This window comes from Myzus persicae, unplaced genomic scaffold (genome assembly GCF_001856785.1).
Source record: "Myzus persicae strain clone G006 unplaced genomic scaffold, MPER_G0061.0, whole genome shotgun sequence".
Taxonomy (NCBI): domain Eukaryota; kingdom Metazoa; phylum Arthropoda; class Insecta; order Hemiptera; family Aphididae; genus Myzus; species Myzus persicae.
In genome coordinates this window covers 28,732-47,191 of record NW_019104294.1, presented here as the reverse complement: position 1 = coordinate 47,191, position 18,460 = coordinate 28,732, and the positions used below count along the sequence as shown (strand labels likewise).

At 28.3% G+C, this 18,460-nt stretch overlaps 1 protein-coding gene across 1 annotated transcript; it reads left to right on the top strand.

Annotated features, from left to right (window-relative positions):
• Window positions 1-13,679: 13,679 nt before the first annotated feature.
• LOC111040962 lies at window positions 13,680-17,990 on the top strand (the record flags this gene model as incomplete). The annotated part of the gene is made up of 3 exons (XM_022325054.1): window positions 13,680-13,804; window positions 16,720-16,918; window positions 17,618-17,990. Coding segments are annotated over exons 1-3 (669 nt in total), but the record flags the coding sequence as incomplete, so codon positions are not given.
• Window positions 17,991-18,460: the final 470 nt, after the last annotated feature.

Below are 18,460 nucleotides of genomic sequence, written 5' to 3'. Positions count from 1 at the left end.
ACGGCTGTTGATTTAGAAACATGAATAATAGTAAAGCAAAAATCCGATAGATCGCATAGCGTTATTTATAGTCGATAAAATAATATTATTATTCACGACGCGCGGCGGCCGACGGTGTTGGCTTTCTTAGATTAGATTATTATAAAACCGGTTTGGATAGGCTTTTTCCGTTTGATATAATATTGAAATGAAATAATAAATAATAAATATATTATTTAAATCACCAATTACTATAATATTAATTATTAAATTATTACTGTACTATAAAATATACTATGAAATGTTTTAAACCAAACCAATACGACAAGTATAAAAATAATCATATATAGATATTAATATAATAATATTAAATAATTTATTTCATTAATAATACTATACATGAGATAAAATTTTTAACTTAGTTAATTTCGACTGTCTTGTTGTTATTGAATGATCTTTGCATTTCTTAAATATTTTACAAGTCAATAATTTGTCTAAAATGAAGAGTTTGTGGTCTGCGCATTCTTTATTTTCATGGAGCCAATGTTTTATTAAGTTACGACGTTTAAACCATGTCATAAATATTTTTTTAATATTTTTTTTATGTTGAACTTTGCCAAATTTATCTTCAAATATATCAATCGCACAAATAACAAGTTCCACAAGTTTTTTTGATTGAGATTTAAGACCATTTGTTTTAATATTTTCAAAATTTTTATTAATTATAAATAATTGATCTTTATTATTAATATCGGTGTCAGTTATTAACTGTAATTTACAACTATTACAATTAAAATTGTTTAAGCAAATATGTGCTAAATACCCAGCAAAATAAACAACAGTGCAGTCCTCCAGTGTTACTTCTACATTTTCTTTATCTTTATTTAAATTATTATGTGAATCATTAGATGACGACGACGATAAAGATTCTGTGTCACTTAAGTCTATGTTGTTATCTGAACATGTAATGCTAGATTGTTGGTTATTTATGTGTATTGTATAATCTACTTCTGTGTCTAAATTCTGTTCACAATTTGTACCCTTTGAAGTACAAACCAACGAATAAATCGCTGTGCTTCTAAACGATGTTCTTATAACTCTTGACGTAGGATTTCTATTGTAACCCCCCTTCTGTCGAAAAATTGAAAACAAATTTTCAAGTACATCTTGATTCAAGCGATTTGTGAATAAGAAGCTAATGTTATGTTTTTTTTCATCTTCAAAAAACTGTAGCACACCATTTATGGTTTGAGTAAACCCATTAAAACACGGAGGTCGAGTGATTTTTTCTTTTTTAGACAACTTGTACATGTCAACAAAATACGAGGACGCATTTATCAAAAATTGTTTTACACAATTTGTATCGGACAAAGCACAGTTATAAATATTTTTACTATATAAAGATCTGCTATTCAAACAATCAAAAAGCCTGTTCATAAAATCTACAAAGTCTGCTGTATCTGAAGCTGTTTCACTAGTTAATTCGTTTGTAGAGACACAAGTACGAATTGTTGAAGCCATAGTGTGGCTTAGTACTTGAACAGCAAATTTTACCCTCATTTTTTGAAATGAATTTGGATTTATGTGCGTATCGGTTATTTTTAATAATGCTCTGCTTTTTTTGTTATTTTTGTCAATGTAGTATGTTTCCTTAATATCTGAGTAACAAATGTTTTTTTTTCCTCTTTTAAATATGGACCCAATTAAATTATTCCTTATACTTTTTAAAAGATGCGGAACATCAAATATAGCATATATTTTTTTATCGTTTATAAAAAAATATGGATTATGCTCGGTAACGTTTAATGCCTTAAGTGCACTTTGATTATTAGTGCCTTGGTCACAAACTATAATTTTAGGATGTAAACCAGCTTCTAATAATGTCCGAAGTACATATACAATTAAGTCCTTAAGCATGCCATGTTTGACAGCTGAGCGAACTAAATAGTATGCTATTGGTATTTTCCAAGGTGAAAATATACCCCTAGCCATGAACACTAATGATGTATTTGCTACATTACTTGATCTGCCAAGATGTCCAAAATCTTCAAACCCTTCAATAAAATCGTAATGTTTGGAAAACTCTAGGCACTCTTTTATAGAAATTTCATCAAAGCAAACTGTACATTTTTTTTCTTTATCGGTCTTATACTCAAATTTTTTTTTTAGATGATTTAAAAATACGCTACTGAAACCAGGTAAAAATTTAGATTCACCAATCCATCTGCGAATGGTTGACGTGCCTGGTAAGTTGACGTTTTGCAATTTCAAAAAATTATACGCAGCTGGAGATTTGTAAAATAAGGATAAAGATAATTGTTTTTCCTGAGGTGACCATGGTCGGCGGTTTTTCCTTATTTGCATTGTTACCAGTGCTTTTGAGTTAATTGAAGGGAAAGGAAACGTATCAATAACCTTACTAACGTCATTACGGACCTTAAACATTTGTAAACTTTTTTTTAATTTACTTATACGCGATCTTTTATTTTTCATTTTGTTCGATTGACTTTGCAATTGTGCTTTTAATTTTTTTTTCTTAGGTGTATCGTCATCACAAGAATTTATTTTTAAATTAGGACTGGGCATATCTATTATATCTTGTATTCGTCTTTTGGGTGTGGTCATAATAGGACTTGAAAATATTAATTCCTTTACATCAGACGTCGCATGGTGCTCATAACATTTTTTAGGATTTAATACATTATAATTAGGACTTAGTGGCAACAATTTTTCATTTTCAGAAATTCCTAAAATTAATAACATTTTAAATAAATAATTGTAATGGCCGTAATAATATAGTCCAAGAGTTTAGTAACAATATTCTGAGCGGAGACGGTTTGTCGGTTTAGGATATTTTAGAAATATCTATCTCGTCTTTGCTCAGAACCGTAAATTCATAACGATTTACATAGACAGGGCTCGAAACATGATGCTTTTATAAAGTACTAAAATATATGCAAGTTTAAAAACGGAACAATGTATGTCAACTGAAAAGGATTTGAAAAATCACAATAAGTCTTCTAGCCCCCCCCCCCCCAAAAAAAAAAAACCATGCGAATATTACAACTTCCGAGCCCTGTTTATAAGCAATTATGATAATTTTAAAGTAACATTACCACTAGATGTTGATGGTTGATCTGTATCGTTAAATTTATAAGGAATAGCAGTGTGCTTCAACTTCGACATTTCTTTACTCATAAAACAGTCAGGTGAAAAATGTTCTTGGCATAAATATTTAGTGTACAGTTTTGATTTATCAAGAGATAATAATTTTAAATTCCCTAAAACAATAAATTAATACGTCTATTACGTCGATTTAAAATACTAATACAATTGTAAATGCAAATTCATTAGGATCCGTGTCCTAATACTATAAATATCATAAATGTCAACAAAAAATTAAACAAATTTCAGTACTTATAACTATCTACCTATAATAACTAACATAAATTAAAAATGTTCTGACCTGCATTAATGGTCCACGCGTCTAATCTAGTTTCATCTCTCGGAAATCGAAACATTTTCAATGATGGAAAGTTTTTTTTTGATTTGTTGCAATTTACATATTGACAGATATTACCAGACATTATAAATTATAAAATTAATTAAATATTTTAAGATAAATATACCGAAGTTGCCGTGTATGTAACTGTGGATGTGGAAACAGTTTTATTAAATGAAGTACAGTAAAATGAATATTTTTTATATTCCATAAAATCAATGATAATATTATATTTTACAAATTTGGTACATTATTATTTATCACGTAACGCGACTAGCACTCAATTGATTCAATTATCCAAAACACTGTTGTGTTTGTCGTCAGAGAAAAATATATCATCGATCAAAACAAATACTAAAAATAGAATCGCAGTACGTTATCGCCTATCGTAGTACGCGTATAGCAAAACAGCACCCATCCTATGTTTACCCCTCTTGAATGCAGTCGAACACAGCGACGTCTAACGGCTGAATGCAATTAGCCGCTGCCACAATAAACAATAGAATGGCTTATCTGTATATTATAAAATCAATGAAAAAACGAAGTTTCTGCCAAGCAGACCCCTGTCATTTTATACAATAACAATTATATATACGATATTATTATAATATGCGTTCGGACAACATTCAATTCTATGCATATATACTCGTACATATGAACAGAATTATGAAATGTGTATTCGACTCCAAACTGTAGTTCAATACCGTATTTGTACACATTTTAATATAAAACATACTTTTTCTTTACGGCTCTCCTTTTTTAGTACAATATAACAAATATAATAATTTTAATATTATGTTGGAGGGTAATCATCCGTTATTTTGTCACCTACAGTTAGCATTTAAAAAAATCAATTTTATGTTGTCCATTGATAAGTTATTATTAGGTATGGTAATTATTGATACTTTACTAAAATTATATAGTGAAAATACACTGAACGCAAACACACGCGCAAGTGCACACACACGCTCACGCCCACTCATGCACTGCCCTAACACACCTGCCCACCTGTTTTGGCTGTAAATAAAATGATATATGATAAATATATTACAAATTCACAAAATGCATGCAGAATAATAATATAACAACATAGAATGTATTACTATTGTTTTATGCTGCGCATCGTCGCAAATTAAATGGGCAGGTATATGCAAATCTAGGCCACTTATATATCATTAATTTATTTATTTATATTTTCACCTTTAAAGCTTGGTCACTTAAGTTTGGTCCTCATTCCTCATAAACTTTTCTTATTTAGTTTTAACTAATCAAAAACTGTTGTGAAAACTAGTTTTGACGAATTTCGGATCTTCACTATTAACATATTATGTAATATGTACAATATAGGTACATACATTTATATTATATAGGAACAGTAATCTATATATAAAAGAATCTAACTTGATTTTGGAGACGAAGGAAACCGGTTTTGAACCCTCATTATAATAATAATAATAATTAACTAATTATCAATTATTTTCATAAATTCACCGATAACGATGTCTGTTTCTTTTTTTAAATTTTTTTATTTTATAATCGTTGTATTATTTGTGTGTCCAAAAAATAGTCTTATGTTTTTAAATTAAATTATAAAAAAATAATTTCTTCCGGAGGAAGGTCGGGTAGCTAGTATATTATATATATTTTCCGTACATTATATTATACCAAGGACACTCAAAACAGCACAGTCATATAATATAATACTTATGAATACATTATAATGCGTATTGAACAAACCCTCGGCAATACACACACACACACACACACACACACACACATTTATATTATGCGTATAATATCCGGTACCCATTTCATTGTATACAAAAGAAATTCCAAACCGAGGGTGGTGAAGGGCGATATCGTCTGTGTATTGTACCAACCACATTTTATGTGAGGAGGTCAAGTATGAAAATATAACACTGTCTAACAAGGAAAAAACCTTGTGGTAGTTCGTAACATGTTGTTTTTATAAATACAATTTCTAAAACTTCAGAATATTATCTTTCAGCTGATAGTTTTTCGTGTTTGAAACGATAGTTTACGCGTTTACGCTTCAACTCCGCTCTGTTGCAAGTCAACTAGATAATCAGTTCGACCTAATTGATGTTTTTTGTACTCGATTCGGTAATAGAATAGTTCGTATAAGATACATGTGATAATTTTCACAATTTCCAAACGAATTATTTTTTCTGTTTGCAATTCTATAATATTTTTTTGTGTAATATTTAATTTATGTCTCTTACACCATAATTTTTCTAATACTTGTTTATACAATGAGCATGGCCAATGCTGATAACCAATAACAACTGATTTTATTGTACATTAAACTTATTATATTTGTATATATATATATATATTTGTATAATGTCTAGGTTTTTTTTTATTATTGTACATGTTTTTAATTTTTTTTTGTTTAAAAACAAGGGTAATGAATTGCTGTCGACATTGGAATATACCTCAACCTGCGGTATACGCTACAGAAATTCGGGTAGAAAGACTCCACGACCCTTCATGAGGCTATATACATACAATGTTTATAATACATGGTTATACAGTCGAACTAGTCGAAGGTAGACATTAAATTTTGTGCATTTATATACTGGGAGATTTTATAAACATGATCACACCATCTTATCTTAGATATTCGAATGTTTATTAAAAATATAGTTGTTTTATTACATTTATAATTAGAATTATCTTATTTTTTTTTAAATGAAAATGATGAAAAATTAGAATTTTATTTTATGCATAATACATAATTATATGTTAAACAGATTAAAAACCACCATGTATAGCTTACACTACAATATCTACTAGCTACATGTTTTTATTTCAAACAGTTTCCAAGAAAGCCACTCTTATCGAATGATCAATGCACGATCGCCGCCACCAATAAGTCGTTAAAATTTAACTCATTGCCAGCAATGTGGACAGACTATATACCTACTGGAAGGTTGAATATTTAAAAGAATATTATTACTATACTAAACACACCGTTGTGTTTCATGTAAAAAAAATACGAAATCTGCAATGTATATGTTGTAATGCATAGTAGGTAGGTATGTGCTTGTTTGAAAAATATTTTTGCAGAAAATCGCTAACAGCTAATATGTAGTATATTACATACAAATACGTTTTGATTCTTGAAAAAAACATTATCCGTTTGTTCACATTAACAATTTGTTTAATATTTCACTTATTAGTTAGTTATCTTATAATTATTTTTTGTTTCATGTAAAGGTATTTATTCTGCTTGTATTCCGTTTATTAATATTAAGTAAATCAATATCCTATGCTTAACTATTAGTGACAATTATTATAGAATAGATGATTTTTCGTTTGTGGAATTATGACAATAATAAGTTCTCATTTTTTGGTTAGTCATGTAGACCATGATTCTCAATTTTCTTTTACGACCTCGCTGTCATTAAACATACTAAAAACATTTAATGGATTTTTAAAATGTTCATAAATTATAAGCCTATAATATGTATATTATATAAGTTGAGAATCAGACCATCTTCACAACAGTTTTTCTTATGTGTCTTTTTACCATCACATCATAACACTAAAATAATATCATATAGGTACTCTGTTTACTATTACAGAAAATAGTGTGGCATCCGTTGTACTTTGGTGTGTCTGGGAATCGTTGATATATCATTTAGTAGCATTACATTGTTATTTTATAATGTAGGTATCATATTCATATTAATCGTTCAATTTATTTAAAGGTTTTTTGAACTCTCACAGTTTATTATAATAATTATATGTTCTACAAAAATAAATATTTGTTATAATAATTAACATTTCACTGTTGTATGTGTGTGACGATCTAACGATTTATTTTATTTATCACACCAAAAATTATTTTTATATACATATTATTATTTCATAATATTCATATATTATTATCTATATGTTTGATTAAACTGTTTTCTTTTGAAATATACGTGTAAAACATATAAACAAGCTGTGAGAAATTTGTCAAATGTTGTAAATTTTTTATAAATTATTCTAGATTTTTCTCTTAGGTAGTAAATAGCTTAAAAATGTAATGCAAAGTTTCTCATGAGTTTCTTTAATGGAAGTTCGAAAATATAAAAGATACATTTTCACGATTATTTTTAATATAAATTTTAGTTCAAAGTACTAAATATGTTGAGAAAAATCATCTAAATCTCGAGAATTTTCAAATTATTTTTCAGTTAATAAAAATTATTTCGTGTTGAGTTCGTAAAAATATAAAAGTTTCGATTTTATTTTTAAAATTTAAAAAGCGGGTAAGTGGACGTACAGTAAATTACAAGTGGGTCACTGAAATGGATGGTGTTAAATTTGAATATACGAAAAACGATTCTGATCTAAGACGGTCTGTCAGCCTATAATATTATTTTTTATTTTAGTATATTTGATTTTATAATTGTGATTTAAGTAATTTGTACAAGATTGCATTCAAGTCCGTTTCCTAGTTATATTTGAATATTATATACCAAGAGCTAAGTATAAACTCATCTCTTCCGGAGAAAAAATGAACAAAAATAAAATACAGTTCTTTATCAGCGTATCTCGGTTTTACAGAGGTGGTACATAGTTTCAAGTTTATAAAATATTTAGGTATGTATTATGAATATAATATGATTTTCTCATAGCATATAATATTATATTGAAAAAATAATGATTCTTTTGTACTCAGTACACACCCAAAATATAGACACAAACCATTTTGTCACACACTTGTTAAAAAACCTACCTTTCCTCTCCATACAAACCAACAAACCAATTCGATACCGTACCACCCCACGCCCAATGGCGCCGCGGGTTCCACCTAATAATAAAAAAAAAACATTTTGTATCTTCATCGAGATCAAAGTCTATTTTGTACAATGTATCTCATAAATATATAACCACCATCCGAAGTTTTCATTTGGTCATTGTCATAAGTAGAGGTCGGATTTATATTCTTTTAAAATCCTTAAAATATGATGTTTGTATGTCACATAAAATAAGCAATATATTCTCTTAATATTCCTTTAAAATACCAGATATATGATGTTTTATGTCCTTAAATATGCAAAATATTCTTTTGAATAAAAAAAAAAAAAAACAGTTTAAATTAATTTTTTATTAATTTGGTTTTAAAAATATTTAATTAAATTAATTTTACAATAACAATTAATTACTATATATTGTTCGATGTATAGTCGTGACAGCTAACGAAATAACCGTTGTGCTTTCGCAATCGATAAGGAATACCTGGAGATTAATTTTTATTAAAATCCGGAAATAAATAATTTAGTGAACATTGTATTTATCAAATGCTGATATGCGTGAAATATGTTCATTATATGCCGGGTATCACAAAAATATTCCCAAATATTCTCTAACGTGTTAAATATTCTCTAACCTCTAAAATATGCTTTTTTATGCAAAATACATTTTTTCTTGTGAATTCTGTGTTTCATGATTCGTAAAGATTTCTCACTCCTATTTAACTGCATAAACTAGAAACAAATATGTAAAATCATAAAAATCCGACCTCTAGTCATAAGTGACCGATAAGAGGCGCCGAACACATTGTATATGTTACTTATATTATATATATACTATACCTATATAGTATATATTTTAAATGGCCAAAAGGGTATACCAGGCTTATGTAATGATCAAATTCAACCATCATACATACAAAACAATAATATTTCTCTGCATAATACATAATATTATATGTATATCTATATCATTCCTGCTCCGACAATCACAGATTTATACAATATAGTACCAGATAACGAACTCTCTCTATCAGTTGAAGCCTTTTTCTTTGTTGGTATTATATGGTATTGTATAGGGCGACTATTAATTATTTAGTATGGTATTGTATTATTTCCTTAAACCTCTTGTCAAAAAAAAAAGTATTTTATATTAATCATTTAACATTAATTATTTTATTTAACCATCATAAGAACGATGTTATTCCTAAAACATTTTCGACAAAATGGCTGCCAAGGTTTACCGATAATCATATAAATAATATAGGAGTTCTTTATCTAGTGTAGTATAAAAGTCGAATGAAAAATTGTGTATTGAATCCATCTAATTAGGTTACGATAACTGAGAACCCGTATAATGTGGTTTGTACGTTAATTGCAGTTGATCAAGAAAATTGGTACAGAAAAAAGAAAAATTCATTGAAAAGTTCACAACAAGGTTTATAAAAGAACACAAAAGAATACACTAATACCAGTACATGATATTTACTATATTGGTGATGTATTTTAGATGTAAATCAGTTTTGTTATAGTTCATCTGCTAATTTTTAGTCGGCTTAAGTGTTGTGGATCGACAAACGATGTGGGCGATCCATTCACATTGTGTATTTCGTCCGATATATGGGTAAATTCCGAGGGTTTGCACGCCCTAGACATAATGTATTGTATAGATTTTATTCTGCAGGGAGGTGTTCCCTATATGCTATTATAATACAAAAAAAATGTACCGAGAATGGGGGTGAAGAGATTGACATATTATAAAGGTCTATACCAAACAATAATCCTTAAATGTATATGTTATAGCGCATCGAAGAAACCTTCATTTCGGGGAAAAAAATATTATTATTAAGCTGGAACCGGTTCAAAAGGTTTCAAACCGAACGATATTTCAAATACTCAATGATATTCCATCTATAACATTAATAACGTAGTATATTATGATTATTATCAACCCACGTCATCTCGTGTCCCGCCTGTGTGTCACCTTATAATTAAATCTTTGACCGTCTATCTATTCATGTTTATTTAGTCACGGGTAGTTCAAAAAAACTAACATACTACACAAAAAAACCATTTATAAGGCACGAATCGTAGTGTTCGGTAGGGTTCATAGTACTCAGACGTATACAACCCTACATAGCAGGTTACCGTACAAAAATGTAAGAGCGTTTACAAAAACATTCAGAATCGTTTCAGAAAATTAAAATTATCTAAAAGAACTTTTTTTTCGTCTGGGGAAAAAAATGAACAAAAATAAAATACAGCGCTTTATCTGGGTATCTCAGTTTTACAGAGACGGTACATGATATTATATGTATGTATGCAGGTAGGCATGCATTATGAACATAATATTGTTCTCTCGAAGCATATAATATTATATTGAAAAAATAGGGATTCGTTTGTACACAATACATAAATACAGACACAAACCATTTTGTATCTGCATCGAAATCATCGTTTATTTTGTACAATTTATTTCATAAATATATAATCACCCCCCGAAGTTTTCAATTGATATCATTGAACACAGTCGGACGTCGATCTCAAGAATACATTTTGTTCCGTCATTGTAATAAGTGGTCGACTAAGAGACGAAAAAAACATATGTTTATATTACTTATATATATATATTATATACCTAGTATATATTAAAAATAGCCATATGGGTATTATGTAAGATAAACTACCCATACATGAAAATGTAACACGTTTGTATCAACTGCGAGGATTAGCAAGCTGTCCATGCGATAAATTATCTGTCACTACAATTATAGGACAGTACACATTTTTAATCTTTTGAAATTCGTTTCTGTTAAATACGATTTAGCAAACACAATTTTTGCAGGTTTCCGTGTAGCATAACGGCAGCAAGTATAATCGAACCGATATTATATAATATGATTCATGTATATGTTTGGTACTTTCGTTATTTTCTGAATAACTTTGCTGCACTTAAATTGAAAAAGATACTAATTTTTCATCTAAGTACGTCTTTTTTTATTTCCTAACTAGGAGTATATTAAATATGTTCTTGTTCACGTGTGAACTGCCGTTTGATATTCACATTGCAGGGAAATTGTTTCCAGAAATGTATATAAATAGATTTTTTAGTAGCTGAAGTCCATAGACCGACACATTTGGAAAGTACAACTTTTCGTTGAATGTTTCTGTGAAAAAACATTATTTTTGGTGTTCATCTCGAAATAACCATTCGAAGTACACATTGTACAAGGGCCCCGATATCGTATATATTATGATACATGTTACATGTTACATTCGATGTTGTCGGTATTATATGTTTGATGGGCTCGGTTTCATATTATGCACTAATAAACCACGAAATGTTTTCTTAAAATTATAAATGAGTTTATGCATCAAAAACAAAACAATGTACTGTAAGACAAGGCTGGGCATTAACGCGTTAATAAGTTAAAGTTAAGTTAATTTAACTTTTTAACTTAATAAGTTATTTTTTTTATGTTTATTAACTTAATTAATAACTTTAGGAGCATTTAAATTAACTTTTAATTAACTTGAGTTAATTTTACATTTAAACAAGTTAAGTTAATTTTAATTTTAATTATTATATAATGTGTTTTCAATTTTTTTAATTCATGTAAAATTTAAATACCTATATTATGAAATTACGAATATTATCAATGCCTGTTATTTTGCCATCGTCGCCAGTTGGTGGTTATAACTTATAGCTACAGATTTTCTTATGAATTATTATAAACTATTTTGGTAATATTATATTTGTTTTATACTTTTATACATTATTATTATTATATTATACTTATTATAAAGAATTAATATCTATATAAAAGATAACGCTAGACGGACTAGACTGTTATGTGGTAATAGTGTAATATCCCGTTTATTTTTGTATAATTTATTATTAGTTCGACGTTTTCGTCGATTTCACCGAAATCTAGAATTCCCGCATGGACGCCTAGTGACTAGTGGTGGTAAAACCATGTTTCTATATTCGATATCGATACATATTATTACATATCTGTTACAACTACTAATACTGTCATTTCCAGGTTTTATTATAATATGATATTAGTCCGTGTCACGATGAAAAAATGAAAAATATCTTTAATCGCGGTTCGTGTTCTTGTCTTATTGATAATCTAACAACCCATACAGGCCTACCGCTAATTATCGAGTATTAGTAATAACTACCTACTAATAAGTATTCAGTATTCAGTAATCACTGTGTGAGTATAAAAATAAATACGCTACTCAGTATTGAACTCGACTATACTTCGACTTCGACTAAAATATAAAGACGCGGTTAGGTTAAACTAACGCGACCATTTTCGAGTTTGTACAATATGGTATCAGTCTACATTTTCCGTACAGTACTGTTAGCTTTTTGAACACAAAATAATAATAATTCTTTGGTGTAATAACATGAACAATTTTAGGTACGGATATTTTAATTTTTCCTATATGAAAACAAAAAAACTTTTTTTAACTTAACTTGAGTTAAAAAGTTAATATTACATTTTGGTTAACTCTTAACTTAGTTTAATTGATAGAACATTTTGAATTAACTTTTAACTTTTAACTTGATTTTGATTTTAATTTAACTTAACTTAACTGAGTTAAAAAATATCATTAACTTGCCCAGCCTTGCTGTAAGATATGCTTATAAAATCCGTGCTTAAGAAAATATTTGATTAAAGTTTTAAATTGAGAACTCCACCAACTAGATACTTGGATGTTGTAACAAACACTCTGAAAGTAAATTTAAGTATTCGTAAAATAGTATACTGATTTTCTAGATAAGATGTGCCCAAACTTAAAATCAGTACTTATACTATTTTACGAATACTTAAATTTACTTTCAGAGTGTTTATTGCAATATCCAAGTATCTAGTTGATGGAGTTCTCAATTTATAACTTTTATCAAATATTATACATAGTACCTAACTTATAAATTAATTAAATACAACTTAATCAATTTTAATTTTAATCAAATGAATAATTAATATGCATTCATTCAGTAGGTAGTTTAATTCTTGAAATTTATGAGTATTTATAACCATACATATTTTTAAACCTACCCTTTGAAATAATAGCTATTAATTAAACATAACATACAAGTTGTGTATGGATAAAAATAGTTATGGAAAAATAGTTGGTGTGGTTTGGATATTTTCAAATATTGTATGTATTTAAATACTTAGGGGGTAAGTAATATGAATTGAATCGTAGGTAATACGATCGTTAAAGGGTGACCACCAAATACAGTTTTCTGACGTGCGGGAGTGCTCAAGAGGCCAAACACATTCATCGACCGACCGGTAGGTGCGCACCTGGTGGCCCCTCCTTATACATATTATATTCAACCACTCTGTCGCCACCGAGCCTATAAAAGGGAACGAGAAGAATTTCGACATTCATAGTTCCGACTGTTCCGAGTTCTGACCACCAGTGTGTATCACCATGGCTTCGATGATAATAATCTTGATTTCGATCACCTTAATCGTCGCTTTCACCGGAGAGGCATTCAACGTTGATTCCGATACGGAATGGAATAACGGTGAGTATCTGCAATATTTTTTAATTTCGTTTTTGTTTTGCTTATATTAATATATGAATGAAACAATTTTTTACGTTATAAAATATTTTTATTTATTCATTGGATTTCTTCAAATTGTGTATTTGTATTTTAAAATAGTAATGAATATTATATTTATTATTATTATTAATACTATAAAGTTATTTTTCTTAAAAATAGTTATTATCTGTGCTGGTACGTTGAGTAAATATAAATGAAAAAAAACAAATTACTGAAACATAAGTACTTTAAAAAATGTGACACGTTGATAATGAATATCTGACAATTTTAACCGACTATTTTAGATGTAGTAGGACTTATAAAAAATTATTTGAACATGAAAATATATTTTACTCTTAGTCCTATTTTGTCTTAATACAATATCAAAACTATTTGAAACAAAAAATAATTACTATTCAAATAATAAGTCATGTTTAAAAAATTTATTATAATAATAGATTATTTTACAAACTATTTTACCCATTGTAATTACAGTGAGTAGTTACCACTGTACTTTAAATGAAGTTGACATTTTCCTTTAAGCATTAAGTGATTCTTATTTATGATTTTAACAGTACTTTTTACTGTTTCGAATAAACGTCAATAAAAAATATACATCCATAGTTTATCATATTTGTGGAAATATTACTATATTACTTATAAATTTAACTTAATTTATTCTTAAGACAAAAAAATTATTTTATGTTCTTATAAGTTTTTATATGTGTATTGGGAAAAGTTGTCAAATAAATTATTACAGTGCATAATTGTGAAAATCCTTAGGAATTGTTTTTTAATTTAGTAAGCGAGAACTTATCTTAATACATTATTATTTATTTTGAAAATTGTAATAGTACAAATATTGTTTTTTGTTACTTAAATATTTTAATTTGATTACGAGAACTGAACGAACATGTATTTTATAGTAAGTTATATTTTGATATTTGTTACCGTTTAATTAGTTCAATATTAATATTAAAATTGTTAAAATTGAATATTTACTACTTAATATTACCTAAGAAATTGACAATTTGTATTAATTCGTTTAAAATATGAATTATTTATAACTACCAGGCACTAAGACCCCGGTCGGGATTTAAGAATGTAGTTAGCTTATTATTAACTACCATCCTTAGTTGTGGTTGTTACCGGTTATTTGGCTGTATTTCAGCTACTTGTATTTAAAAAATAAATACTATAATGCAATAAAAATTGCCACAGATGTAATCACCTGAGTATGTCACTTTCAATACACAAAAGACGAACAGCTGGATGTCGACTTTACGTCATCAAATATTATAATCTGTTTTTTATCAATTTAATTTCTAAAAATGATCGTCCCACCAAGAGTTCACAATAAAAACTAAACACTTAATCGACGCATATTGTAAATCAGAAGTTTCAAAAATGTATTTAAAAAGCGAACAAATAGGAGGTCATAAGTAGGTATTCTTACGGATTGGTGATGATACTATCAATTAATAAATTACCAAAATCAAGAAACAATAATTATTATATTACTGTGCCATTATGAAGTCTTAAACTAATTTTTGTTGTTACCGCGTATTCTATATAACAGTATACTTTAACATTAAAATAGTAGAACAATACTCAGAACTGAAACATTGAAGTCGCTTTTATAGTTTCCGACGTAATAGGAGATGGAGATGATGTTATAACTTATAATCGATTTCCAGTGTATTTAATGAAATGCTTATACTGACCGTTACAACACTGGATGGCTTTTTCAAAGTTAAATTAAATAACTATCTTACACTTATATTATACAATAATATTAAATAACTAATAAATAGAGCTCGGCAGTTGGTGCATTTGCATGAAAAATTTGCAAAAAAAGGCCATATTAGATTTATTGCTAAGTAAAATCTAATTAAAAATATTGACAGTTTATGATCCATATTATGCATATACAATGAATTTATAGTTTTAAGAGTATCTATATATTCCTCAATTTAACCATGTTTTAACATATTTGATAAATGATGATGTTCATAATATAATTTGAACATTTGTCAAAAAAAAAAAAATACTTAATAGATAATGTATATTTATTTTGAGTTTTTGCTAAATTGGTATTATATTGCATCGTGTTGTTTTTAAAACCCTCAATCAACCAACATATAATTTTCCATTTTTATTAATACAAATATTGTACAAATTAAAAAATTTAGAAATATTTACAATTTTGGGAATTTTGGGTAAAAAATATTGAATTTTAATTGTTATTTTTGGGAATATTGGTACACATGATACATAATAAAATTAATAATAACACACTGATTTTAAAAATTATTGTCTAGTAATTTCATCAAATTTGTATTTTTCTATAATAGAATTGATTGTTCATTTATTGTTAAATTTGCTCTATTTGAAATATCTCTATCTTGTTCTGTACTATTTATTGCAATATACTCGATAGTCTGTGTTTCGATTATTGCTTTTAAAAGACAAAAATATTTTGATTTTAAATGAATCAATTAAATTTGATATGGAAATATATTTTAACCATCAATCACTTTAACCAGTAATCAATTGATCAATAAATAAGTTTTTAATTTTCAAACATTTTAATGTGTAGGTTGTGTATGTTGATGTTGATGCGAATAGATTAAACAACAATATTTTCATATCTAAGGGTAGCCGGTAGGGAAATATGAAAACAAGCTCAATCGGTACTCTAACCGTAAAATATAAATTCGCAATGGACCCTAAAATACAAATGTTGTTTAACCGGGGACATGCGTGGATTTAACATCCACGTTGTTTTTAGAATATTATGTTATGAACCTATTTTCTAAATGTCTAGACATATTTTCTGTAATTTAAACTTGTTCTTTTTTATTTGTATTTATTTATCCTCACCGTCATTATTTCAGATCACATAAACAAATTGTCATTAACACTGTCCCGCAGTAAATTCCAGACCATGATCGTTCCTGAATACAACGGCCTAGACATGTGGACGATGTTGCAGTTACGGCCTAGACTTGATCCAGTTGACTCTCCGCAAACTGTATCGCCGACCGAGACTGACACCGCCAAGCCCCTTACCGGCCAGCATGGTGCAAGTCTGAGGTAAATACATCATTTTTTATACACAATATTAGGGAATCGAAATTAGCAATTTCTCCCACAGTCACTGCCCACTTTACATTAAAGACATTTTTGTATTGCACATTCTGCAGATTCGGGAGGCTGCACGTCCACATTAAGCTTTGGTGTCATTCGATACACAATAAATTTAGCTTTCTACTGGAATTTCCATCGCATAATGATTGTTAAAAAAAAGCGTTGAATTCAAAAATTAAATACGGTAGGTTTTCAAACATATCGATGATTTTATCAGGAAAACTAAAAATTTGTTTAGGTTTTGATTAGAATCATATTGATTTTACTTTTTGTATGCAACTAGTTTTTAACAGTGTTACTATTTGCAAAAGTATAAATTACTTTATAATTAAATAAACAAAATAATAATGGTTAGAAAGAGTTATAATATAAATGATGACGATCAGCTGCGGGAAAAAAATATGTAGATAAGCGTCGAAGTGGGCATTTGAAGATTAATAGAATATTAGGAAAAATGATGCAAGAGTTAAGTAAATAATAATATGTATACAGTCGATGCGAAACTGATAAATCGTCTAGGTTGCATTGCTGGGTTAAATCTCTACACATAGTCTGACGAGGTGTGGTCATATTGAAAAACATTAAAAGCTTACCTGTTTCCAGTAATTTTGTGAATAAATATATTTCATTTGTTTACATGTAAAGGAATCGACGACAAGCCATTGATAAAATAAAAGGTGGAGATGGTGGATCCAGTTCAATCTTGTCGCTCACTAGTTCTGGTTCACCGTCAATAGTAAACGGTGAGGACTCAAACCCCATGAGTGTAAAAAATTTTATACTCGGACGGATGAAACTTGTGAAAATGAATCAGATCCAGAAATCTAAGTTCAGAAACAGACGTCGACGCTCGGCATCAGATAAAGAAATATCATCAGAGAAGAATATCACATCAACAGCAGACCCGATGATCGATAGTAATGGTCATAATATGAGTGCTGTGAAATGCTTATTATCTCTGTCGTTCCCTGTATCCCTCCCAACAGATTGTATACAATTTTATTTTAGATCTTTATTTAAAGCAAAATCATAGTATTAATAAAATAAAAAAATTATTATTATTAAAATCATATTATTCTCATAAACATCGTTGTTCTTTTTACACCTGGTTTTTACACTATGGTTGTAGTATGAATGTAAAAATGTCTTGTTTTGACATTTTATAAATGTTGAAATTGATGCTTGAGTATGTAAGTGCAAAATTTAATGGTATGGTGTGTGATAGTGCTGCATCCGAACGAAAGCTATGGTCGGCATTTGTATAAATAATGTGAACAATATTATTTTTATAACTATCTGATGGAAAACAAGAAATGATTGTCCTATGATGCACCTCATCTTACAAAATGTGTAACTTTCCTAAAATACACGATAAAAAAAATCCAAAATGTAAAAAAACAAATTATTTATTAAATTATAAAATCCAGCTTCTTTTAATATAAAAATATAACGTTATTTATTTTACCTATTACATTTGGACTGAAATCC